The following is a 26,226-nucleotide window of genomic DNA, read 5'->3' as shown; positions in this document are numbered from 1 at the left end:
TTTCATACTCTGACATAGTCAAACTCATCAATCACTCAAAAATAGCCTTATCTAAACCTACAAGGTCCTTCACAAGGGTATTGGAAAGTGTCCACAAACAATGACTTTTTTTATTATTATCTGAGTGTCAACTTTCATACTCTTGACATAGTCAAACTCATCAATCACTCAAAAATAGCCTTATCTAAACCTACAAGGTCCTTCACAAGTACACTTACTCCCAAGTCACCTCTACACAGTTGAAGATGACACTCCTCAACTATGTGATTTCTTATAGATGATTTTTTCTCTAGATAAACCTCGAGGAAGTAATGGACAATGATATACAAGTACTCAAGTTTCTTTAGTTTAGGACACTTTGTCTCCAACAACGGCTCCAAATATGGGATGGGTTGCCAAGCTTCACTTTATCTTATTGTAGATATAGCAAGAACCACTTACATAATTATCAATCCGTGTCATGGCTAGTGCATGGAGGCTACGAAGAAGTTATCAACCTCTTGGAGAACACACCCTGCTTACTTCAAGTGCAACACTCAATTGTATGTTAAACAATGAAAGCTAGTCATCACATCGGTAAGCAAATCATGATAGTTCACTAAGCTACCAAGATACAAATCGTACCAAAACTATAGAATAAGTAGACAAAGGATACACACATGCCTAAATTCTCAAATCCATTTTTTGACCATTGCAAACAAAAAAATTATTATCTAGATAGATTTGATCTAATCGGTTATAGTTTAAAATGCACTTAGAAAATGCACTTAGAAGCTTCGCTGGATGCCCCAATACCTCTTATGACTAAAATACAATTTGTATGACAATCTCGAATTATGAGCTAATTAGCAAGAGAATTAGCGACAAAATTCATAGAATCGTTGCAAGAGACTTATGTTGTTGTATAGAGCCTTCACTTGTGGACGGGTAGAAGTATATGGCGCTCTAAACAAACAATCCATGAAGGCAATCCAAGCACCAGAAGATAAAGAGGGATAGTACGTACAACTCAAGAGACAATGGCATACGTTTCGTTATCCAAAATTACATTGCATGCCACACTTTAACAATGCAAAAGAAACTACTCCATCCTTACAGCAGAATGAATAGTCAAGAGAAGAAAAACGTTTGGCTCATGCTTTTAGGCTCCTCATACAGCTTCTCTATGTTGCACAAAGGCCTATCTTTGCTTGCTCTTCTAGTGGGTGTGCTCCATGGTGTCTTGATGGCACTACAAGCGAATGTGGGCAATGCCTCTTAGGTGAGGCCTTTTCTAGAGAGGATTTAGTTGTAGCTTATGGCTTAGAGTCCTCATCAAACCACAAAGAGAGGAAGAAGAGTAGCAACACAAATGGGAAGGAATGAGCTTGAGAGAAGAGGCATAGCAACCCTACAACTCCTGAGTGCAAGGAAGAGAGAAGGCATGAAGTCATTTTCCCCCCTGCAAGAAAGAAGGCATGAAGTCAATATGCAACTCACAATGTAAACACACACTAATTGTGTCACCCAATCTTGATCCCTTCTTCTTTACCTACTTTGCCTAACTGTGCAGAGCAGATGAGAAATGATGGAAGCTTCGATCTCACCTCGGGCAAGGTGATGTAGCAACAAGCTAAGAGCTACTTCTTCCCTAATCTTTCTATTTTAAACACCTAAGCAATGAACTAATTATACACAATGGAGGACAAGGATAAGGATTGGAAGAGAGGAGCCCTCTCCCACCAACCCCTCACCCCCGGCACGTAATGTCTTTTAAAAAATCTTAAGTATTCATGGGTGCAAATGCAAGACCTGTACTGACTTATCCACACCTCAGGCAACTTTCTTGATTGAAGAGGATCCCAAATTATATGGTTAATGTTTTTCAAAATACAAAAAACTGACTCCTTGATCAGATCAATCAGCTCTATAAGAGCTCAACAATATGGATAAATCTCAGAATGTAGAGCCCCTATCTACATGTGCATAGCCAATGATTCCACAGAATTGTACAACATGCCCTTTGCCTCGAAATCCGTAGCATCGCATTTACATAATAGCATGATTTTGGAAGCTACAATGTCATGGCTGGATGGAATGTGCCAAGCTGAAACATATGTAGAGACTCCCAGGATTTCATATTGTGTCAGAATTAGTAATGCTGTTATTAATACCTTTAAAAATCATCTCTCTCACCTCAAATAGAGTCATAGAGGTTTCATGGAATGTAATCATCCTCGATAGCAAAACCTGTTCATTCAAGAGGCCTTATTTTTTCCTGCATGATTAACATGTGACCAGTAATCCTTAACTAATCTCGCAAACAGAGAATTCTCATCTTCCAGTAGTCTTGAGGGTTTGTCATATTCGATCAATTTTCCTGCAAAGACAAAACGGTTATATTTTTACTGGTCAAAGTACTTAAACAACAAAGGGAAGAACTTTTAATATACTCCACTGAGTATTCTAAGCCATTCATATAGCTTCCTTAGACCTTAAGTCTATAGGAATCTAGCTTATTAATGAAACTTTCAAGAGTAGTGCTAGGTAGGAACATCTGATGAAGTCTAGTAAGGTACACATCTACAATGAACGAATCCACAGGCCAGACTCTGAGTATTTTCTTAGTACTGCCAAAACATTAAGCAAGCAAATCTGTCGATTTTGCTTCACTAGATTCTGTGATGGGTATAGCAAAAATCTGAACCAAGTGTTTGCCTTCTTTGTCACAAATGAAAGATGCAAGATGCTGCCCCACCAAATAAAGGAAAAAACACACCTCTCAAGATTGCAAATATGTGACATGCAGTGAGTATTTCTAGAGTCACAGCAAGCCACTTACCATCCCGAAGTGCGAGGACCATATCACTATCGATGACAGTGGGTATGCGGTGCGCCACAGTAATCACTGTACAATCAACAAATTCCTCCCTGATTACTTTCTGAAGTACAGCGTCTGTTTGAGAATCAACAGAAGCAGTTGCCTCATCCAAGACCAGGACTTTACTCTCTTTTAAAAGAACTCGCCCAAGGCAGAAGAGCTGTCGCTGCCCTGAACTCCAATTTTCACCTTCATCGCTCACTGCCAGAGAACAAAAATGCTATCTTAGACAAAGATACGAGAGCCTCAAGTACATTCACTCAAGTGAGCACAAGCAAACATGACACACACAGACGCCCACACAAAAGCATACAGATGCAAACACGGAAGTGGATGCAGGCAGGCGCACACACACACACACAGAGTGGTAGGCAATTGCTTCGTGTAGATGGCATGTTTGAACGACAGTTGCATGAGATGGTTGCAGAGAGAATACTATTCATACCTGGAGCTTCCAATTGAAACGATGATTCCCTAATGATGTTTCCTAGCTGACATCTATCGAGTGCCTGTAAAATGATAACATTTAACGAGGTCGAGTAAATTAGAAACCGATACATTCACGATGCTTCCCACACTTGCACTAATCAAGAAGTGAAATCTACTTGCCTGCCAGATTGAATCATCACAATACAGGTTTAACGGATCTAAATTTGTTCGAACAGTCCCACGAAACAATGTAGGTTCCTGGGGAATGATCCCAAGCCTGGAACGTAGATCATGCAAGCCAATACTTGTTATGTCAACCTCATCTATAAGTATTCTACCCCCGGCTGGTTCGATCAAGCGGAAAAGAGCGCTGATAAGAGTTGTCTTCCCACTTCCTGTCCGCCCTACGACACCAATCCGTTTGCCTCCCTCAAATGTGCATGTGATTCCACGAAGCACCAATGGTGATGTGGGTTGATACCGTATCTGAAAGAAAATAGAGACATTGCGAAATGTGGTGTTCTTAGTGAAACCAACACGGAAGGCACTCTCGAAACAAGTACACAAATGAGTTTTTACTCTACAGGCCTTCAAATCTTCCAAAACCACACAGCCTTTGTTGGGCCATTGTTTTGGGGGACGCTGATCCTCAATTACAGGGGGTGCTTCGCTTGGTAAATGAAGGTATTGGTTAATGCGTTCCACCGAAACTACGTAGCTCACCAGCTTACATTGCCACTGGACAAAGAAAACTTGCATTGCACTAAGCGAAAGACCATAAGACAATGCCAAGCCAGCAAAACCTGCCAATGAGGGAGAAATGTCATACGGAGGACCAATTTTCTTAGCCATGGAAACAAGACTTTGTGGTTGATAGTGAGAAGAATATGAGCGATTAAAGACTTAAAGACGTGAAGTAAAGAGTAGCTCACCTGAACTGGATACTGGAAAGATGACCAAAAATAAACCGGTTGCACAAAGCACAATGTTACTCAGAAATTCAAGCCTCATAATAAGCCATTCTAATGCAGCATTTGCATGGAAGTAGAGACTAGCATCATTATCAATCAATGCCAAATTTTTCCTTTTGAACCTTTCAACCATTTGAAAGGCTCTGATGGTTGCAGCACCTTGATTGGCTTCTCCAGAGAAGTTCACTATAGGTGCCTTCGTTGAAGCATTGATCCTCATCAACTCCTGGCCTGATCGCACATAATAATGCTGTTATCAAAAACCATAGGAGGTTTAGCTTCCGGCACAGATGAAGGGGAACATCGGGCAATAATGCTTAAAATCCACATTTAGAGCATTGGAGTCGCCATAGACTCTATACATACTCACTGCGTGAGCTAAAACCAAGAAGCCTCAAAAGGCAATTGTTATTGCGATACGAACCTGCAGTCTATGTGCAATGTACAGCATAGGAATGGCAACTAAAAGAATTTCCCATGTCACTGCAGCAATAACCACCAAAATTCCCAGTAGCTCAAGAGATCCAGCAATAACAAAGCCAACACAGAACGGAATATCCAGATCCAAGATGCTCAAATCAGTTGAGACCTGTATTAGCAAAGAGCTTAACTTAGTCAAACCAGAAAGATATCAGACCTTGCTTTCAATAACTCATTGCAAAGCATTGACTCACTCGGCTCAGAATTCTTCCAGTTGGTGTGGAATCAAAAAATAACATAGGGGCTCTGAACATTGTATGTGTCATGCCATAAAAGAATTCCTTCGACGCTTTCAAGCCCATCCACACATTAAATGACGACCTTACATGAACGAAGACACCACTTGCAACTGAAAGAGCAGCATAGATGCCTACTAGCAGCCCTTCAGAGATACCTGAATTAGAAACCTCATTTGCAAGCCAAAAATTGCTCAACACCTGAAACACGACAAATAATATCTGCCAGATAGTCATGAAGATGAACACCGTTACTGCTTTAGGGTATGTGATGTATGATTTGTAAGGTTTCAAACCCATGTCTCCAGTTTCCATTTTCTCCTCTTGCACAAGCTGGACTGCTTCCCCCTGATTGTTACCAAGGCTACTTTTCCTTCGACTCAATTGGCTTTGCATGGGATTCATCTCACCATGACCATCATCTGTGCGAGTACTTTCTCCTAAGCTAACACTAGTCAATGCATCTTGATGAGCATTGACAAGTTGCTCAAATGTTTCACCAGCATGCAGAAGATCATGGTAGCGCCCTGATTGCTGGATTTCCCCTCCTTGCATAACCTGGCAGTGAAGCACATGTACTTTGGCTAAGGATAAAAATTTACTTGTATCTCTGGTTGTAAAATTATCCTAGACCTTAAACACATAATTAAAAAGATAATGTTTGTACTTCTTAAAATAATAAGGAGAGTTTTCAACTATAAAATGATTGTGCCCAAGAACATAAGTGCTATTATCAATAATTTCAATTAAAAAGAAAGCAGAGAGAGGTGGCATGATCCATATGGCTTTATTCTGGTTCCGATTTATTATGAATTTCTTGGCCCCATACAAACTTCAAACTAACATGAGGTCATTCCTGGGATCATATGTCTTGCACACCCTCTTATCCTCAATTGCCCCACAGCAACAGACACAAATGTAGGCTTTGGTCCCCCTTTCTCAAGGAACTCTTGCAAAGTCCTCTCATCCCAGAACCTGCAAAGTTCAACATTTGATTTTTTCTGTTGCTAGAAGAGAAATCAAGCTTTGTTGAAGAGGTCAACTGATTGCAGGCAGCCTCCCTCATTTGCAAGATGATCACCAACATCGAATGTGTCGGTACCCAGCAACTCTCTGGCGTTTCTGCACCAAATCAGCCAGCGTTTTCAGAATTCAGCCCATCGCATCAAATCAGCCAGCGTTTTAAGATTTCCGTATCAGATCAGCCAACATTTACAAAAGTCAGCCCATCGTAGTAGATCAGCCAATGTTTTCAGGTTGAGCCCAGATCAGACAGTGTTTTTCAGTTTTGAGCCCATGAAAGATATCGCGATAGCAGATCAGCCAATAGCCTTATCGTCACTTGCAGATCCCCATCAGTTCCCCTAGCGTTTTTGCATTTCATCCCTTAGCCTCGCAGAACCAAGCATCGACTGCAAGTTCCCATCAGCATCTCAGCACCTAGGATCATTGTATCAGCATTTGTGCAACCTAAAGCAAATATCTCTCTAGCAATAGAGAGGGGGGCCCTTGGAGGGGCATTTGGGACCCCATCTTGTGTCGGTTCTTCAAAGAGCACTTATACCAGAGGTATATTAGTTGACAGAGCCATTGAGCTCGGGAGAGCTAGACATCCACGTCTACGAGGGCCACCATGACATCGACGGAGGATCCATCAAAGGATCGGGACTATTCTAGCACGGCATGGGAGACGCCCAGTACGACTATTTACAGAGGCAGACATTGACAAAGCTCTTCAGTGACCAACTCAGTACTTTCTCGGACAATACCGAATGCCGGGCATCCTCGAGCACTAATGATGATGATGATTTTAGTCTCTTACTTTACTTCACTTCATTTTTACTTTTGTACCCAGACATTGCATTAGATCCACCAAGATTGTATCAATTTGGTCTCATAGGTCATTTTGGCCTTTTGAAGGCGTTTAATATGACATTTCATGGAGAAGCCAATTTCACATGCTTTCCACACAGACATGGGGCCAGTACAATGGACTATGTTATGACTATGTTATGACACAGCCGAGCTTTGTCCTTTGCATTCAGGATTTCACAGTGGGAGCCAGGCAAGTGGGCGTAGCAATGGATCATGCTCTCTTGACACTCTCCGTTTCATTTCACTATAGTACATCCCAGACATCAGGAGGCAGGTCACACACCCACTATACATTTACACCAGAGACCGATTCCGTTTATACAAAGGAGAGCTGGGACCGTCTATGGGAAGGCACAGCCGGCATAAGTGGTACAGGCCTCTCAATGGAGGAGTGCACCACTCTACTGACTGAGACACTGCATGGTTCTGCATCAGTGGCATAGCCACACACTCAGCCGGGTAGGTGACTACATTCTGGGAGCATGCCCCAGAATAGTTGGTATGATGAGGAGTGCAGAGATGAGAACCCAGCTTCAGAGGGATCTCCTTTTAGGAGTCATCACTTACAGACAATCTCAGATTGCTTCCCGGCGCCTTGTGCGACGAAAGAAGCGAGCTTACCTAGCTCAAATGGAGCGAGACTTATATCAGATGTTCTTGAGTAGGGACTCAGAAGAGGCATGTGGCGACTCTTTCATGAGCACTCCCCTCCCCCAGTGATTACTTCACATGATGTGTGGGCCAATATGCGACATCGTTATATACGGTTCCTTGACAGGAACCCCTTCTAGACCCTACAGAGTCATGCCCAGCTACGAGCACCTTTTTTACGACTGGGATGGTACAAAGGGCCATTGATAGGATGAGGACCGGGAGGGCATATGATCATGACGATCTAGTAGCAGAGCACTTTATACATGCCAAGGATATGTTGATGGAGGTTCTTGCAGTGTTGTTCAATTGTGCCATGTGTGAGGGGTTACCTGAAACTTGGAGGTTGTCTACTATTGTGCCTATCTTCAAGGCAGGTGATCATACAGAGCCTGGGAACTACCGCACTATTATGGTTGGACACACATTGGCACGGTTGTATGTATCCATTCTTGAGCAGCACTTGAGTAATTGGGCAGAGGGTGAGGGTGTACGAGCAAAGAATCGGGCCAGTTTCAGGAGGGGTTTCTCCACTCTTGATCATATTCCGACACTCGGAACCATCATTGAGGAGGGCAAGTCAAATGGGAGACGATTTGTTGTATCTTTGTGGATTTCCACAAAGCATTTGACATGGTACTAAGAGCTCGATTGATGCGCAGACTACAGGAGATGGGGATGCCCATAGAGTTGATTTGGGGGATTATGGCTTTGTACAGATAAGTGATGGGACATGTATGCACTCCGGAAGGGGTATCTGATTTAGTTCACTCTACTATTGGGGTGAAACAGGGCTGCCCATTGTCTACTACTCTATTTGGTATGTATGTTGATGAGGTGTCTGATTACATTGACAGAGAGGGTGACAGAGGTGCCCAGCTGGCAGGGACGTGGATCCCATTGTTGTTATATGCCGATGATATTGTGTTGATATCTAACTCACCAGAGGGTATGCAACGACATTTGGATGCACTACACAGTTTTGCATAGGATAGTGGATTGTGTGTAAACCTTGGTAAAGGTTATGGTGTTTAACACCACACCACAGTGGATAAGGAGATTAGCACCTACTTTCACATATGGTCAAGAGATTGTGGAGTATACAGATGCATACACTTACCTGGGGGTAGTCTTTACTGGGGCCGAGATTTTCTTTGAGAAGAGCAGCAAAGACTAGATTGACTAGAGCTTGTGCGGCTTTGGAGGATTGGAGTGGATGTGTTCGCAAGTTCAGTTCCAGGAACCTAGGACAAAGTTATGGCTCTTTGATACTTTGGTTGCCTCTACTATGCTATATGGGATGCAGGTTTGGGGACCTTCTGTAGGCGAGGATAATTGGAGACGTATGGAGAGGCCCTTGGTATCTATGATCTCTCGGCTAATTAGAGCCAAGGCCTCCGTACCGCATGATATCATTCAAGTGGAGTTATCTCATTCGTAAAGGTTTGTTGTATTTTCTTCACCGTCTATGTGTGTTTCCCTCTCTCAGGACAACCATATTGCACGATGCACATGACTCTTTCACGGGTGAGCACAAGGGAATGAACACCACTCTGGGGAAAAATAGAAAGATTCTTTTATTAAAATGCGAAAGGATGTGTTTCGTTATGTCACACAATGCACTATTTGTCAGAAGGTAAAAGCTCCTCGGGGTAAGAAGCGAGGCCTCTTACTTCCGCTGCCTATTCCCGATTGACCTTTTCAGGATATTCCCATGGATTTGTGACTAACCTTCCACCTAGTTTGCATTCAAGGAACACTCAATGTTTGACAATTGTTTACCGTTTTAGCAAGTTTTGCATGTTAGTTCCTTGTAAGGCCACAATCAACGCACAAGATGTAGCACGGTTGTTCATAAAGCATTGGTGCCCCTCTGTGGTTTGCCAAAGTCGATTGTTTCAGATAGGGATGTTAAGTTCACATCCTATTTTGCGCGCACTTCTTTGAAAATTTTGGCACTAAGTTAAATTTTTCATCGGCTTTTCATCCACAGTCAAATGGTCAAACAGAGATATACAATCAGTTGGCTTTTGATGTTTTGAAGTCCTATGTGCATGATCAGCAATCTCATTGGGAGATCTTTCTCCCATTGGTTCAAGCTAATTTGAATGACTCTTTTTCCTCTGCCATTGGTCAAACTCCGTATGAGGCAGCTTTTGGCCGTATGCCCAACCCCAATGCTGAAAGTCAGTCGTTGGATGAGATTTCTGAGTGTGTGAAGCGACTACGCAAGGCTCAGGAGTCTTACACACGACAAGATAACAAGCATCGTCAAGATGTTTCTATCAAGATAGGGGACTGGGTTTATTTAAGAATCATGAAGCAACGTCTTAAGCAAGTTGAAAAGCAGTGTCCTAAGTTGTCTTTCAGAATGTATGGTCCATTTCCTATCATTAAGAATATCAATGAGGTTTCGATGAAATTGCAATTGCCTAACTCATGGTCAATGCACAACGTTTTCCATGTTTCTTGGTTGAAAGTGTTTCAGGGAACACCTCCGAAGAACAAGAACAGCCAGGAATCATCGATGACGCTGAAGTCATGGAGCCGGAGCAAGTGTTGTTGCATCGGTTTCGCCATGGCTCCAAGAAGCAAGTCGGACAGTACTTTTTGAAGTTCAAGGATCGAGGAACCCACGAGGCAGTGTGGGTGGATGAAGAGTTTTTCAAAGATCAACCAAAATTACTGGCATACTACAAGGAAGCCATGCGGCTCGGTACCAGTACCTCACTTTGAAAAGGAGGGAATGTCACATGGACATCTAACCCTATGTGCATGTGGACAAGCTACTTCAGGTCCAGGGTTCAGGTCACCTTAGGAAGTGTTCTAGCATCTTTGTGAGCATGTGCACATGATGTGCATGTCCAGGCAATTAGAGTAGTTGCATATCCTCTGGTTACACACAGCATGATCATCAGCATGCCAGTCAATACCCATCATGAGCATTTTACAGTGCACAAAACCCTTTTTCCCTATTTTATTTATTTTTTACTTATTATTAATTAGTGACTTTGTTGGGAAACTGATTAGGGCAATTCTACTAAGTTAATAAACAAGAAACCTAGCGCTAGCACTTTCTAGCAGAAGAGGCAACAGAAGTCCACCAACTTATAGTGCACCTTCTCAGCAGGACCGGCAGGAGGGCTACCGTTTTTCAGCCAACAAATAGCAGTTAGCGTTTTTCGTTGCAGATCAGCATAGCGTTTTCTACAGCAAATCAAGACCAACGTTTTTGCCGCAGATCCCTTGCGTTTTCCAGATTGCAGACTTTGCTAGTGTTTTGCCGTTTTCCGGCATCATATCAGACATTGCATCAGCGTTTTCAGTTTTCAGCACTTGGATACAACAGATTGCAGTTTTCCGACATCAGATCAAACCATTGCATCAGCGTTTTCAGTTTTCAGCTATTAGATACAACAGATCCCGACCCTAGCCTCGCAGATCTCACCTACCCGCAGCAGATCTGCGCCGCACCATCAGATCAGCTAGCGATTTCAGATTCAGCCCGCTGTCCGCAGATTTCAGCATCTACGTTTTCAACACATCGTCGTCACGTTGTCGCCATCGCCGTCCTCGCCGACACAGTGTCAAAATTCAGCAGTTAGCAGATTTGCAGATTTCAGCCTAACGTTTTCAGATTTCAGTCCGTCCTCCTCGTCAACATCGTTGGCAAGTCCAGTGCATCTAGACCATTGTACCAAATTTGTGCAATCAATAGCATAGACCTCTCTCGCCATAGAGAGGGGGGCCCTTGGAGGGGGTTTGAAAACCGTCTAATGTCGTATTCCTCTCTCTCTCTCTCTCTCTCTCTCTCTCTCTCTCTCTCTCTCTCTCAGCACCTTCATTCACAGTGTCATTCACTTTGTTTGTGAGCATTGCACTCTCTCACTAAACAAACGGAAGGCTCTCCCTTCCATAAGTAAAAGGAACCCTTGAGCATAGTGCTCATCTCGAGCATAATGCTCATCTTGAGCAAAGTTAAACATTCCCTTCCGTTGCACCTTACAAAAACCTTGCAAAAGGAACCTGCAACGGAAATTAACACTTCAAGCACACACACGGCTCGAAAACTAGAATGCTCCGAGCAGACGACGACAACCTGTTGGCCCCAAAAATGGCGCCCCTTTCGGTATTTCTTTATTCTTCAAGAGGGTAATTACAAAAGGAGAGTCCTGGGAATTCTTTACCTGTATCCAACTAGATAACACCTGTTCTGGCAAAATTTCGGCAACATAACAGCCCCAAAACTTACCCAAAACCAATTCCCCTATTGGAACTCACTTCCACTGACATAAACCCTCTGTTTTCAGCCCAAAAAAAATACAGAACGCTGTATGTATTTACTGGTTTTTTCCCTGTTTTCAACCCTAAACAGTCCCGTAACTATCCTCTAACAGTGGGGCACTGTTCCCAATGCTTCGGCCATCCGTATGGCTGCAAAACAGTCCAAATTCAGCGCATAACCAGCGCTGAAAATGCACATGTACGGTGAGGTTATCACCCTCACCAGTCCCTGCTTTTGGAGCAGTAGTTAGCTACTCTTGTTCCTGCTCAGAGAGGCTCTTGTCTGAGCAAAAACGCATAAGACCACACAACTGTACATAGGTCGGATGAAAAGCCTGCTTGTGGGGCATCACATTACTGCACGTAGGGGAGAGAGAGAGCAATGTAAGGTGTGCAGGACATGACTTCTTGCACTACACTATACATGAGAGGGAAAGCTTATAGTCAATATCTCTTCAGGTTTGCAAATGAGGCTTCCCCAGCTACAGATCGAGCGTCCCCTTTTGCTGCATGAGGAAAGTTTATGAGAATGTGCCACTTGGCACATTTACACACAGTTTCCCACTTCGGGCTTGCCGCTTAAAAATCTCCCGACTAGTTGCCTAGTTGACTTTGCAGCAAAGTTCTAAAATGTTCCCCTTGTCATTCTGGAGGTAATGACGCGAACAGATTTCATGGTCCAAAATAGCAATTCCTTAAATTTTAGGGAATGCTTCCATTGGACTCCCACTGGTCATCTAACCATCTATCCCCACTGGAACCGCATCCAAAAATGCAATGTAGCCCAGCTCTCGAGTACTTTCCCTCAGTAATCCCACCTTGGCATTGTGCTTTTATTGAGTTCACTTCCTAGTATCCACCAACTTGCTAAGTGCCGCGGGGGGACCTACATGATCTTGGGCTGAGCCTAGACATCCTTTTACTACATGAATTCCAGTGCCGACCAACTTCCTGTCTACGGGTGAAACTACCATTCACATTGGCCATGCAATGTCCGACCATTTGCAACTTCAAAAAGAGGGTCTCAAAAATTAAACAAAATTCATTGGAAAGAAACCAACAATTAAGGTTAGCAGTTGCCACGTCCTCGTGACATAGTTAACAGTCGTCACATCCTCGTGACAGTGATCTAGGCATAAAAAGTCACCTAGTCACTGCTCTTGCAGTATAAAGTCTTTTTTTTTTAACAGATACCCGATGCAGTGGTGAATGTTAATTTTTCAAGCTTGAATATTCTAGTCCTTACCTTCAACGGTACAAAGGATAAATCATATGCAGACTCTTGCAATACGACTGATTGAATTGTTGGGCAACTCTTGTTGCAATGATAAACCTTTACACATGGATGTACCTCCAAACACTAGTCTATCTCAGTCAACGACATCCCTTCGGGTGGGTTTTACTGTTCTAGACAAACCAATGGAATACCTTGCAGATTTCCAACCAGTGATCATCACTCAACAAAAAACTCAAGTTAGTTTACCAATAGTTTCACTCGAAGCAGATAAAGATTCAATCTTTTCTTGGACAAAGCTCCAAGTTACAAATGACTTTGACAAAGGCACTAATCAAGTTACAGATGTGATACTCATACTTTTGACAAAGATGAGACAAGTTGCAGATATAATCAGTTTACAGTTTGGCAAAATAGTCATGGTCAATAACAATGCCATGACATGGATTTAACAGTTCAAGCTTTGGATGTAGAAGCACAACAACAATACATTTCCTTCTCCCGAAGTTTCTACAACTACCCTGGGTTTTAAATTGAAGAGGGAGGGAATGTCACGATTGTGACTATGTTGCAATATTACATCTTGTCCTAGTTGGACATGCCAAGGAGGACCCCTGCGCTTGGATGGTCACGACTCTTCGCTCTAGAGACATGCCTCTTCGCCAAAAGCCACACTCCTCCAACGATTGGTCACACCCCTTTGCTCTACGGTTGTGACTCTTCGCCCAATGGTTGCAGCTCTTTGCTGAAAGGATGTGTCTTTACGTCTAAAGTCATGTCTCTTCACCATGCGACGTGTCTTTTCATTTGTAATTCTTCGTCTTCTACTTACATAAGGAGCCTATTCTACTCAAGTTTCCAACAATTCATTCAATCAATCAAACATCAATGTTCTTGTCTCTTGAGTCTCAGTTTGATCTTAAGTATGGAGTTCTAGTCTTAAACATAGGATTAGCACCACTATTCCTCACATCGTGGCTTCCAGTCTCCACTTAGCTAGGCAACACGGAAGATTCTTACATTGAGCTTGATCAGCAATCGGAATATGTATTCGACGAAAGGGCTTTAAGATGGACTCCAACGGTGATCAAGTTGCTGAAAATCTGTTTGATCACAATACTAGCACTCTCGCTCAAAGATGAGACGGCTGCGGCCACAAGATGGGTCTTTGACTTAGGATTCTTTGAAGATCAGAGAGAATGCTAGAGCTTTTTACAGTGACCTCTCTCTCGGCAGAAGGCCATCCCAAAGACATGAGTCATGTAACTAAAGCCTGGATACATGTGAGAGCCCCTGTTATGGCGAAACATGGGGAGCGTTCTCAGAAGTTAAGTTGCATGATGCATTGCAAGTCCTACCGCGGTAGAGTTGCCCAACACAAAATGGCCTCTCCAGCTTTCCTCATGTGGTACTGAGAGCTATTGAGCCCTGGTTTATAGCAAGGTTTTGTAATGCCTCAGAGTTGCCGATTTACACTACAAGGGAAGAGGGCTCAAGGGGGCCACGACAATATTTGACCCCTCTTTTTTTGGAGGGAATCTATGGTCCCAAATCGTTGTTGAACGTCGATTGTTCGATCCATTTAGGCAAAAAATATGGGTTTGGGGAGGTTTGACCTCAATCTCCGTGTCACAAGGCAAATGCCTTACCACTATGATTGTGCACGCGTTTTGTTAGGCAAGGGAAATGGTAACATCATATTGAGTAGTTTCTGCCCGCCCCGATCCTAGTTCACATTGGGCTTACGTTGTGTTCACATCCAATTCACATCATCATAATGCAATGCACATAGCTTGCAGAATTCACATGCAAGTTCACAACGAGTTCCCGTTCGCCGAAATTTTCACCTATTTTACAACAAATTCACATTTGGGATCAACAGTTGTCATCTTCGCCCACACACAATGCCAATTTTCAACCATAGATCCCTTCCAAAATTGCAGTGTCGATTAGTAAAACAGGGGGAGGGGGATGGATGATATCAGGCACTGGGGGTCGACTCCGATCCTCACCCAACCTACAAAATCTTAGCAAAGGCTCTATGTTGGAGGATCCAACCACTCCTTGGGGACCTTCCCACCATGTAGGCTAATTTTTTCAGGAGCATAGTATCCTGTGACAATATCTTCACCTTTTAGGAGGCTACAACCTTGGCTCTTTATGTGCAAGGAGGATTAGCTGCTGCTTTAGGAGTTCAAGAAACTTTGCGATAGGGTAGATTGGGGGTTTCTTGGGGAGACTATGCTGAGGATGGGCCCTGCAGAGGCATGGGCATTGCGTGTAGCAGCATCTCAACTACTTAGTCAATTGTGGGCCATTGTCAATATTTGTAAGCCAAGGCTGATCTCTTGCACCCTTTCCTAAGTACTTATCTCACAGCTTAGGAGATTGGACTTACAAGGTTACAATACCTATTTGTGGTGATGAGTTGTTGAATGCAGAGTTTGCTGATTGGACTTAGAGGGTTGCACATGCCTATTCGTGATAAAGAGTTGTTGACTTTAGAAGTCTATAGATGATAGCGCACCATGTTTGCGTGACCAGGAGGCCAATTTACATAGGGGCCAACAAGCTCTATGGCTCTGGGTGTGCTGATCAACCACCACAAGACAATTTGCTTTTTTAATTGATCATACACCCATCTCTGATTGGTCTCCTAGGGGAGGGTTTCGCCAGATCTCTTGAGATGCTTGTGCCAAACTTGAGCTGACCCTAGAGCAGCAAATTTTACCCCTCCTGAGCATTAGGACGAAGCTTCCTCAAAGGAGCTCGACACAGATCTTCACCAGCTGCTGTATAGGCAGATCTGATGTTTTCTGGTGGGATAGAAATGAACAACTTTCACAAGCCAAGATTGCCTGGGAGGTCATCACCTTACTCTACCTTGCAGGGCGGACTAGGCTCACAGACCCTTCATTTCAGAGCAAGCTATTGCCAGGAAAACGCAGTCTCCTTCCGAGTGGCAAGTCCTGGACGGAGCTTTCTTGTAGTTCTGGAAGGAGATTTCTTGTCGCAAGGATTGAAGCTTGAGTTTTCCTCCTAGGTGGCCCATGGTGGCATGGGGTAACGAATTCCATGGATTTTCACCGAGTTGCACAGAGTCAAATCGAGCCAAGGATGGAAGGATCTTTCTTGTCGCTAGGATTGAAGCTCGAGTTTTCCTCCTAGGTGGGCCATGGTGGCATGGGGTAACAGATTCCATGAATTTTCACCAAGTTGCAGAAAGTCAAATTGAGCCAAAGATGGGGGGACAGATTTGCTATGAGCATTCTGAGGGCCTAGAGATGGCTTTGCTCCAACCTCTCATAGAGAGCCCTTGTGCCTGAAGGAGACTTCTGTAGCCGTTTAGTTGGAACCCCTTGATATGCACGAAGCATGGACGGATGCTTGGTGGCCATTCACATGTAGCTTGGGGTCCCACAGCTGCTCGCCCCACCCAGAGCTATGGGGAGTGGATCCAATTCTGTAGTTGGAACCCCTTGATATGCACAGAGCATGGATGGATGCTTGGTGGCTGTTCACATGTCGCTTGGAGTCCCACAGCTGCTCGCCCCACCCAGAGCTATGGGGAGTGGATCAAATTCTGTAGCTTGCCACATGATGTATAGCGTGACACATTGGGTCTCATGAGGGGAGGTCTGACCATGTGGTAGGACATCCAGGCAGGAAGCTCCAACCCACGCATGGATGTGGGCTTCACACAGATTGAGGTGTTGCTTGCAGTCAGAGCATGTACAGACGAGGGAGAGTTCGTTTCTTTGAGATCCGGTATGGTTCCTGTCTTTGAGTTTCAGTACAGTTCCTTTCTTTCAGTACATCGCACTGCTTGCAGGCCACATAAATGTTGTCGTCTAGGCAGAAGGCCATACCAGGGGCAGCAGAGAGCATTGGCAGCGATAGGGTATTACCAAGGATTTCTATATGGTTTCTGGTCATCAGTTTCTGGCAGCCAGGAGCTCTCTTTACATAGGACATGGTCACCACTGGCGCTACAGGCCTCTTGTTTGGCACTCCCCACCCATTTTTGGGTGTAGCCACTGTATATTTTTTGTCCTTCACTCCTCTTTCATCATCTTTCCCTCATGAAATGGGTGACGTAGCCCATTGGCAGGGTTTAGGACTAATAGTACATAGAAGGATCTTTGCATTTAAAAATAAAAAAGACAGTCAGTGCAGTAAGTAGTGTATTCCAAACTGAAATTCATCACCGAAAGTGGGGCGGAAGAAAGAGATGTAAGAAATGCATCCTCACAAATTGTAATGACCTCACCTTCTGTTTCGTGCTTTAGAGATGAATACAGAACACCTTGCTTGTAAGAGCATAATCAAAAAACTTTCAAGACATGAGACAGAATTGAATACCAAGATACAATCAACAGTAGGCAGAAATTCAACTTGATGGGTAACAAGCACAACTGTTTTCTCTGCCATAGCTCCCATTACACAATCCTGCACATTCACAAAAGAGACCAGTTAGAACAAAAAATTTCGAAGAGTAAATGTCTGAAATTAGAGTTGTTGGAGCTCACATTGAATAAATTCGCTGCTGTGTGTGCATCCACGGCACTGAAGGGGTCATCCAAAAGATAAATATCGGCATCACTATACAAGGCTCTTGCAAGCTGAATTCTTTGCTTCTGCCCTCCACTCATATTCAGACCTCGCTCCCCAATCTCCATAAGATCACCAAAAGAAAATCCTTGGATGTCTTTTTCAAGGGAAGATGCTCTTATTGCCTTCTGATAGTGCTCCTTCTCATAAGGCCTACCAAATAAAATGTTATCCCGAACTGTGCCACCTTGAATCCAAGCATTCTGCGATACATATGCTACCCGACCAACCACTTGAACCTGCAAAAAGCCAATGGATATCTGGCATGCAATTTAACAAACTGATTTGTTGGCAAGCCATTGACTCATCACACTAAAACGCCCATGAAGTTTCTGTTCAAAAAAACGTGCTCACAAAACCAGAGTGTGCCACTAGGCAACACGTATGGTGCACATGAAGTAGATGACGAAGTTGGTTAGAATCGCCTCCACAAGCATCCATAAGAGACTACAGACCCATAGACACAGCTGGGGATGCCTTTATTGGCAATGTCAAGAGGCATAGAATAATGGCCGAATCATTTGAATGAATCAAGTCATTCAATCCTTTCCATTTTCCTTTCAATCCTATTCGAGCTCCCTCATAATCCTGCTGCCTTCTTGCGGCTTGCCCGTCATGGGGAACAGCATTGTCCATACTTCAGCTCCCCCAAAGCACCCTCTCCTGCTGCTCCCACCACCAGTCTTGCCAGCACTACAGCAGCAATACGTGCCTTTTCCTATACCACCGTTGTTAGCACCCACAAATAAGAAAGAAAGAAAAAAAAAACAAAAACAGAAACAGAGACAAAATTCCAAGAAAAACATACCACTAACAAAATTTTAATAGTTCTATTGCCTTCATGAATCTCAAGTGGCACTTTTTTAATTAAGGCCCACCATTCTAAATAGTGGAGAATGAATAAAAAGATCCTGCCAAGAAGGGAGCCTTTGAGGGGAGAGGTGACAGGACTTTGGCATACCCGGATCAACACAGAATGACCATTTTGCATTGTGTACATTACTGGCAGACAAGAGGATCATTCCTAGTGTTACAACAGCCTGCATCCAAAAAAAGACAAGCTAGGAAACTATCCCAAATTAGTGATGAGCATAAAAGAAAAAGGAGACACAATATCAGAAAAAAGACGGCAAAGAATTGGTCACATAAAAATCAAGGCCGCAGTGGCAATTGAGAACGATATTCCCAACGATTAGATCGCTTTGCTATCTTGTCAAGAAGAAGAGCTACAGATACAATCTGATGAGGCCAATCTGGATAGCCTTTACTTTGCACCCAGGTAGCCAGAAAGTAGTTTATTTGAAACGAGGGAAAGAAGAGCAGAGAAGCATGGAAGGCAGTGAAATCTTGTAAGACCGCCATCAAAAAATAACTCTTACCATACATGCAATCAGAGAAGGCTCTCAAAGCCAGGCTCTATAGCTCGAACACGTATATTACCATACACCAATTTCATGGCAACCACAGTACACACCCTTCTCAACCTTCCTTTTCAAATCACTGAAGAATCACTTAACTGCCCCACTTTGTATACCCCCTACAGCCACATAAAACTTATGCTTATAATTGGGACTCCATGGATACAAAAGTGCACTGTGAGACATCACCTGTGAGGCATAAAAGCTGAACCGAGCAAATTCTCACCTGTCATTATTTATGAGCGCATCAAAAGGAAAAGACCTTGGCTGTTATAGAAATGACTCTGAGAAAGTCAATTGTGGCCACAAGGGAGTTTCAAAAGCTCTGGCCCTTACCTCTCTCACTGACATCATGCATATCACAAATCCACTGAATCACCTGCCCTTCAGCTTCCACCAAAGATTTGGTAAGGTATCGGGGTGCTTGCCTTTGTGGCAAGCAACCCCACGAAGGTAAGCACACTCATCCAGTTTCCAGTCACCCCAAGCAAGCCACAACCAGTTGACCAAAATTGAAATCAACGAGTAGCCAACACTATCACGTCCACTTGTGCTTGCATGAGGCGACCAGTTCACTATAGCTTGAATCAGCATGCTGGCCCCCCAAAGAACTGTGTGACCGGCTGTGACGATCATCTCCACCTACACAAGGGCAAGCACCCCAATACTAAACCATCGCCTTCCACCAATCACACTGTCCAATCTTTGCTGCAGTCATGAAAAAGAATGAAAGAGTTGTAGAGCACAAAGAATTAAAAATGAACGGCTCTTCATATCTCTCACGTTTGATCACTTGAGTCTTCAATCGTGTATAGAGTGGCAGGACTCCCACAGTATTGACATCACATTGGCTTGTGTAAAGGGTTTCTAGCCACCGAGCAGAGTCTCATGAACACATCAGAGCGTCCCTCATGGAAATATTCTATAAGTTTTAGGACCATTGAGAAGCCATCTTCTAAATTAAACCCTACCTTCAGCTGTTGCTATATCTATTCCACGTCAATTTTGTCTTACATAGTTACATCAATCTTAAGCTCTGTCTTGTGGATATAATCCCACAGGTCTCTTCCAACCTGGCTCCATGGGATAAAACTCAAATGGCCACCTTCAAGGAGGATTACAGAAAAAAAACCCACAAATTCCATCAGCAACCCACGCACACACATGTACATGCTCAAAAGCATACTACTACCAATACGTTCTTCCCTAACTAAAAAATGATGTTGAAACATACCCACGAACTACTGCTTTCCAGTCATATTTCACAAATTCCATTAACTGTGCAATCCAGAGGATAGTACTCACAAATCCAGACAACTTTGGTATCTCCCCTAGGAGGGCTAGAAGAAGTGAAGATTTTCCTGAGCCGACGGTACCACAGACGGCAATCTTCTCTCCTGCTTTGAAAGCCAAGTTGATATTGTTTAGCGTGGGCTTAGGGGACTCTGGATTCCAAGCCACGGTGCAACCACAAACTCTGATTACATAATCTGCTTTGTCTGTAAATGTTCGCAGGACGGCATCTGATGGTAGCTCATCATCGTGGAGAAATCGACCTAACCTTTCCAACGAAACGGACACTTGGGCATATGAAGCCATCACCTCTGGTATCATCCTCACTGGCTCTTGGATAATCTTGAAAGTTGCAAGTACTGTGAACACAACTGATGCATCCAATGACTGATCGAACCAAATGCAACTTACAAATACAACTGAAGCGACAACAATGGGTGATAACCAATACAAAATGGTGCCATAAGACCTCCTTGATTGAGCCTTGGAGAGCCACTTGTATTCCTCCTCACGCAAGTGCTCCACCTGTTCTCTAAACCTGTCTTCCCAAGCTTGTAGCTTCAATACTTTCATATTGTTGAGAACCTCCGTAGTTGCTCTGAGTCTCTCATCCTGTCCTTTCATGAACTCTGTTTGACACTTTTGCAAAGACCTTGCCAATGGTGTATTGAGGAGAACAGTTAAGAAAATAACAGCAAGTCCTGGCAGCGTTGCCAACCCCACCGTGAAAAACAGGATAGCAATAGCAAGAATCATTTGCACGGGTACCGCCCAAATGTAATGCATGTACCAGGGAAACTCACCCAACCGGTAAGCATCCACTGCTATATAGTTAACTATTTCTCCTGCAGCATGATTTCTTCTGCCTATACTAGAGAGGCGAAGCTCCTTATCAAAGACCGCAGCTGTTACTGCAGAGCGCAATTGGAAACCAAGCCTCCTGCATCCTAAGTACCAATGTCTTTGTGCCAGAGACTCGATTGTTTTGGCTAGAAAGAGGCCTATCACCAATACATAGCCTTCACCGGAAAATAGCTCCTCCCCAGAAGTGTAATTTACAAATAGGAGGAGAACAATTGGACCTGAAGTCATTGCAACCGCCCGTACGAGTGCACACAAACCTGTTCGTAAGGCAAGTTTCCAGAAACATTTTGCCAAAGCTTTTACAATAGATGGCTGTTGAGAGGCAGGGTTCTTGGAAGCCTTCTTCCCAGAGGATGAACCTAAAAACAAATACCAAGGTAACACAAATCTCTCAAAACATATGCGGAAGGGACTTAACATTCTGATCAGAGGGACAATTCACACCAAAAGTTAGCATGCATATTCAGTTCAAAGTGTGTAAATTTGTACTCTACTTAAGTAAACTGGATAATTTAATTCGACGGATGTACCGGGTTGCCATTGTAATTTTGGCAGAGTGAGGCGGTTTTCATAAGCTTATCAGGTAAGACTTCAGAGAGGTGGCCTACCCTTGGATTGCATATGACTGGCATTCAAACCAGAAGAGCCATCACTTGGGCTGGACCTTCCTTTCCTCTGCTCTGCCCAAGCTGTCGCAAAACCATTGTTGTAGAGCGTTGCAGATTCATCTTCGGGTGCCAGGTGTGGGACATCACTGAGCTGCAACGCACGCTTGTTTCCCATACATAGCATGGGATCTAGCCATAAAAATGTCAGGGACTTGAACCAATTTGAGGTAAGGTAAGGGCTGGTACTGCTAGGTGTATGAGGCAGAGGAAGCTCAGTAGTTTTCAAGTGCTCCTGCCTGTGGGAATGCAATAAAGGCTCTGAGAGGCCATTATCTGTTGAGGAAGGAGCTTCCATGGAGAGCTTTTGGCAATGGCAAGCACCGATATTGAGCTACCTTTAGAAGTGAGCTAATAGACAAGTAACTCTGTACCTTTGCATGTGGAAACCATTGTAAGAGGACTTAGTAGACAAAATTTCGGTGCTTCAAGAGCTTAGCTGCTCTTTTGTTGAATGATGTGCAGAAAATGTTTTTCATAAGATACGAGCAAAACCTTATCGCACTATTTCCAGTTGAGTTGAAGCGTCAATGGAGACGTATCTATGTTCATAAACTATGTTGCCCTGCTTTTAATGGGGGCAAAAGCTAAAACAGAGTACCCTGTTGCTCTGCTAAGTGAATTCTGAAACAAAGCACTGGAAACGTGCATGTTCCTTCCGTACTCTGCTTTGAATGAGGGAAAGACGTGAAACAGAGCACGTTGGTGCTCTACTCTGTTGCTCTGCTAGGCGAGAGCTGAAACAATGTTAGCACGCCTATACTCTGCTTATGAGGACGGCGCTGCTAGATTGCTTGTTGCCCTGTTAAATATTCTCTCCTATGCTGCATGCGTTGGCGGATACCAGCTCAAGAACGTACACTGCTGACTCTCTTCTGCGTTTGCAGTTCGTCGCCTAGAACAGAGCTCCGAGAGAAGCTTGCGAAGCCAGCGGGAAAGGCCCGACAGCAAAAGAGCTTAAGTGGCAATTCTTCTGCCCGCCACGAATGCCTCCGACAGCTTTTCCACGTAGCTAGGCTAGCTGCGTTGTTGTTACAAACGAGTTCGTGACACGTGGACACGTGGCAAACGATGAGCTCTCACAGAAGAGAGATGTAGGCCTATGTAAGAGATGTATAAGGGCAGAGTCGCACCCAAGCCTAGCAGGGGGACAGACTTCTCGGATTCACCTTTTTTAGCAGTGGCACGCGTTTCTAGCAACTCTGCAAGCATTCTACTAACCCCTTCATTTTATTTTATTTTTTAGCAAAACTCACAATTGTGAGTGAATTATATTTATCAACCCAAATAATTACAAGGTCTCGTGTCGAGCCATGACATCATCCAGGGACCATACTTACAACGGCTATCCGGGCAGCCATACCACCCAACTCGCCCCCTTATCCTTGATACATAGGGTCCCTTATCATGTTCTTTTGAGATCTTTTAATTACCGATAGCCAAGATTTTCCCCCGTCCTAGGCATGCCCTCCGCTGTCAACAAAGCCCAAGTAGTCCTAGACAATCCTCCGAGTGTTGCTTGCATCCGAGCGTCCATATTAGCACTTTGCTTTCTTGTACAATTTCTGCGAAGCTTGCCACCTCAAGACCTCCTTCAAACACACGGCGGTTCCTTGTCTGCCATACATTATGTAAGAAGACGTACCTGACGATTTGAGTGTTGATGAGGATGTCAGGACCACCTGAATTCTTCCCTCCAAGAAAGAGATCAGTCTTGTAAAAACCAATGTTCCATGTTCTTTGGACCCACTTACATATTTCCCCTGCGAGGCCTTTGATAGTTGGGCAATCCATGAAGAGGTGAGCCAGATCTTCACGAGCCAACCTGCATCCCAAGCATCGATCTGACCCAATCCCTCTTTCCTGAATCTTCACCCCCGTCGGTAGAGCACCCCAAATTACCTTCCACAAAAATACCTTCATGTGTTGCGGAACCTTTGGCTTCCAGATGTTCTCCATTACTTGCTCACGCCTTTCCTCCGGCTGTTGTTTTTTCCGTATCTTGTTAAGGGGGCTAGACCAATTCTTCTTAGGCATCATTGTCTGGTAGATGTCTTTAGGATGGGGTTTCCAGAAGAGACTGCTTCCGGGCCATTTCCAGGCATTCCAGTCTAACACCGATTCACAAATAGGCATCACTATATTGTCAACCTCTTTCCTCACTTTGTGGACCAGTAAGACCTCCAAGCTATTCAGTTGGTACTGGGTAACTAGAAGGTCAATGGTTTTCCAACTCTTGTTGTCACTGTCCCAGAAGTGCCCAAGTTGATTCAAACCCTTATTATTCATCTTCCTGGCTGTCTCTATCCAATAGGGAATTTGTGGCGGATCTACAACTTTGGAAAGCCAGGGGGACCAATGCAAAATGGAGTTCTTGAAGTATCTGGTTTTTTCCTCCCACTTTAAGGCTCTTGCTGTTCTATTGCATTTTCTTACCAATTCTCCTGTGCTGCCCCCCAGTCTTAGGGTAGTCCACGTCGGGGCTAACATCTTGTCATGAACCTTCACCCCTCTCCACTTTCCCCCTTTCGAGCCAAGTTTAGCTACTTCTATCATATCTTTGATCATGACACCCCAAACTTGATCCTGTTTAGCCAAGGAAACAACAAATTTGGCACAGCAAGCTTCTGCATGGTCCACAGGGTTGAGAATTCCGAGGCCTCCTTGGTTCACCGGCCGAGCAACTGATTCCCAACGGGCCCATTGCCATGGCCTAGAGGAATTCGTGTTGTTTTCCCATAAAAACCTTTTCACTGGTTTTAAGAACTCTTTCTAGTGACACTTAGCCATCTTGAGAATCGGGCTAGTGAAGGCAATATAAGGAATCATAAAGGCATTTATCACTTTTATCCGACTTGGGAATGGGAGAAGAGCATACTCCCACCTACTCATTTTTGTTTTGATTTTTTCAAGCACCCACTCAAATCTTTGCTTTTGAGTTACGTCCACCCCCAAGGGGGCTCCTAGATGTCTGAAGATATTCCCTTTTGTGACAATCTCCCATGACCAGTCAGAAGGGTCAAATGAGTCATTTTTCGATAGGGAGATCAACCTTGACTTCTCTATATTACACTAGGACCCCGAAGCTACTGAGAATATTTGCAGAATCTCCAGAGCTTTCCTGATGACCTGGGGGCACACCTTCAAGAAGAGGAGAGAATTGTCTGCAAAAAGTTTTGCTAGAAGTTGGCTATTTCTTGGCAAAGCCAGGCCTTGCAACTCCCCTTGTTCCGCACTAGCTTCGAGCTTCGTGATTAAAGGATGTGATCCTATGGCGAAAAGTAGGGGGGACAGAGGGCATCCCTGCTTAATAGACCTTTTGACCTCAAAAGAGCCCACAACTCTATCGTTGAATAGGAGCTCTGACTGGCTTCCAGCTCCCAGTACACTTACCAGATGACAAAGGCGCGGCCCAAAGCTCAGAGCTTCCATGACGGCTTCTACATATGTCCATGTTATTCTGTCGTAAGCCTTATCCAGGTCCAACTGTAGCAGTACACACTCTTGCTTTGTGACAGTTGCGTACTCGATGCCCACCATTGCTGCAAATGTTATCGTAAATGGACCTTCCTTTGATGAACCCATGTTGATGGGGAGAGATGATCTTGTTTAGTAAGGGGGCTAGTCTGAGGGCTACAGCTTTAGCAATAATTTTGTAGGCCACCAACATCATCGTTATAGGGCGCCAGTGTTTATGTTGAGAGCAACAGATCTGTTTCGGGATGGGTTTGATAAGCCCTCTCTTTACACTTCTCTCCAACGACCCTTCGATAATGGCTTTATTGGCCATCCTTATGATTGGGACCTTGAGATCGTCCCAAAATTCTCTATAGAATTCCACCGTCATCCCATCCCAACCAGGGGACTTTTCCTTGCCTAGGGCTTGCAATGCCAGTGAACATTCGTCCTCAGAAAATGCCCTTTCCAAGAAATTAGCATCTGAGTGGGGAATCTTCTTCTTGACACTCTGAAGTAAGGACCCTCTGGCTTCTTCCACTTCTTGGGACTGGATCTCTGGCCGTCCAATGATTTGACTAAGATAGCTCAGCATCAGACCAGCCATCTCATCTTGGTTATGAACTGCTATCCCTTTCTCATCATCGAGCGAGAGGACGTGGCCTCGACTCTTCTTGGTTTTTAAAGCCCTAAAAAAGTGAGCTTGATTAGAGGCTTCAGGTTGAAGGGAAGTATGTTATCATCCTGGTAAATAATGCAGCAGTGCTCTTGTCGCATGCTTCAGCCAATGACATTTCGATCATGACTCTGCTTTTTGATTGAAATTTGTCCATCCCACTTTCTTTCCCACAGGCGTGACAAGCTATCTCCATTTCCCCCACTACCCATGCAAGCCCAAG

The 26,226-nt window shown here is 44.1% G+C and overlaps 1 protein-coding gene across 6 annotated transcripts; it reads right to left on the bottom strand.

The window, feature by feature from the left end:
- Positions 1 to 957: 957 nt before the first annotated feature.
- Positions 958 to 22,855, bottom strand: LOC147441072 (ABC transporter C family member 8-like). 6 transcript variants are annotated; one of them, XR_015184301.1, is made up of 12 exons: positions 21,815 to 22,855; positions 20,355 to 21,565; positions 17,550 to 17,870; positions 17,383 to 17,469; positions 4,935 to 5,534; positions 4,685 to 4,849; positions 4,222 to 4,510; positions 3,470 to 4,092; positions 3,306 to 3,369; positions 2,822 to 3,061; positions 2,176 to 2,359; positions 958 to 1,441 (listed from the first exon to the last, which is right to left on the bottom strand). XR_015184301.1 is itself a non-coding variant. In XM_086482810.1 (12 exons), the coding sequence occupies exons 1-12, from the start codon at positions 22,167 to 22,169 to the stop codon at positions 2,238 to 2,240; spliced, it is 3,978 nt and encodes a 1,325-aa protein (XP_086338936.1). In that variant the 5' UTR covers positions 22,170 to 22,855; the 3' UTR covers positions 1,801 to 2,237. The 6 variants fall into 6 exon arrangements, 5 of the variants coding, with proteins under 5 accessions (XP_086338936.1, XP_086338935.1, XP_086338937.1 ...); XM_086482810.1 differs by lacking the exon at positions 958 to 1,441 and having other exon boundaries at positions 1,801 to 2,359; positions 2,822 to 2,887; positions 2,987 to 3,061; XM_086482809.1 differs by lacking the exon at positions 958 to 1,441 and having other exon boundaries at positions 1,802 to 2,359; positions 3,470 to 3,775; positions 3,869 to 4,092; positions 21,815 to 22,854.
- Between the last annotated feature and the right edge of the window lie 3,371 nt (positions 22,856 to 26,226).

This window comes from Adiantum capillus-veneris, chromosome 15 (assembly GCF_014529385.1).
Source record: "Adiantum capillus-veneris isolate H3 chromosome 15, ASM1452938v2, whole genome shotgun sequence".
Classification (NCBI taxonomy): Eukaryota; Viridiplantae; Streptophyta; class Polypodiopsida; order Polypodiales; family Pteridaceae; genus Adiantum; species Adiantum capillus-veneris.
This window is presented reverse-complemented; position numbering and strand designations above follow the sequence as displayed.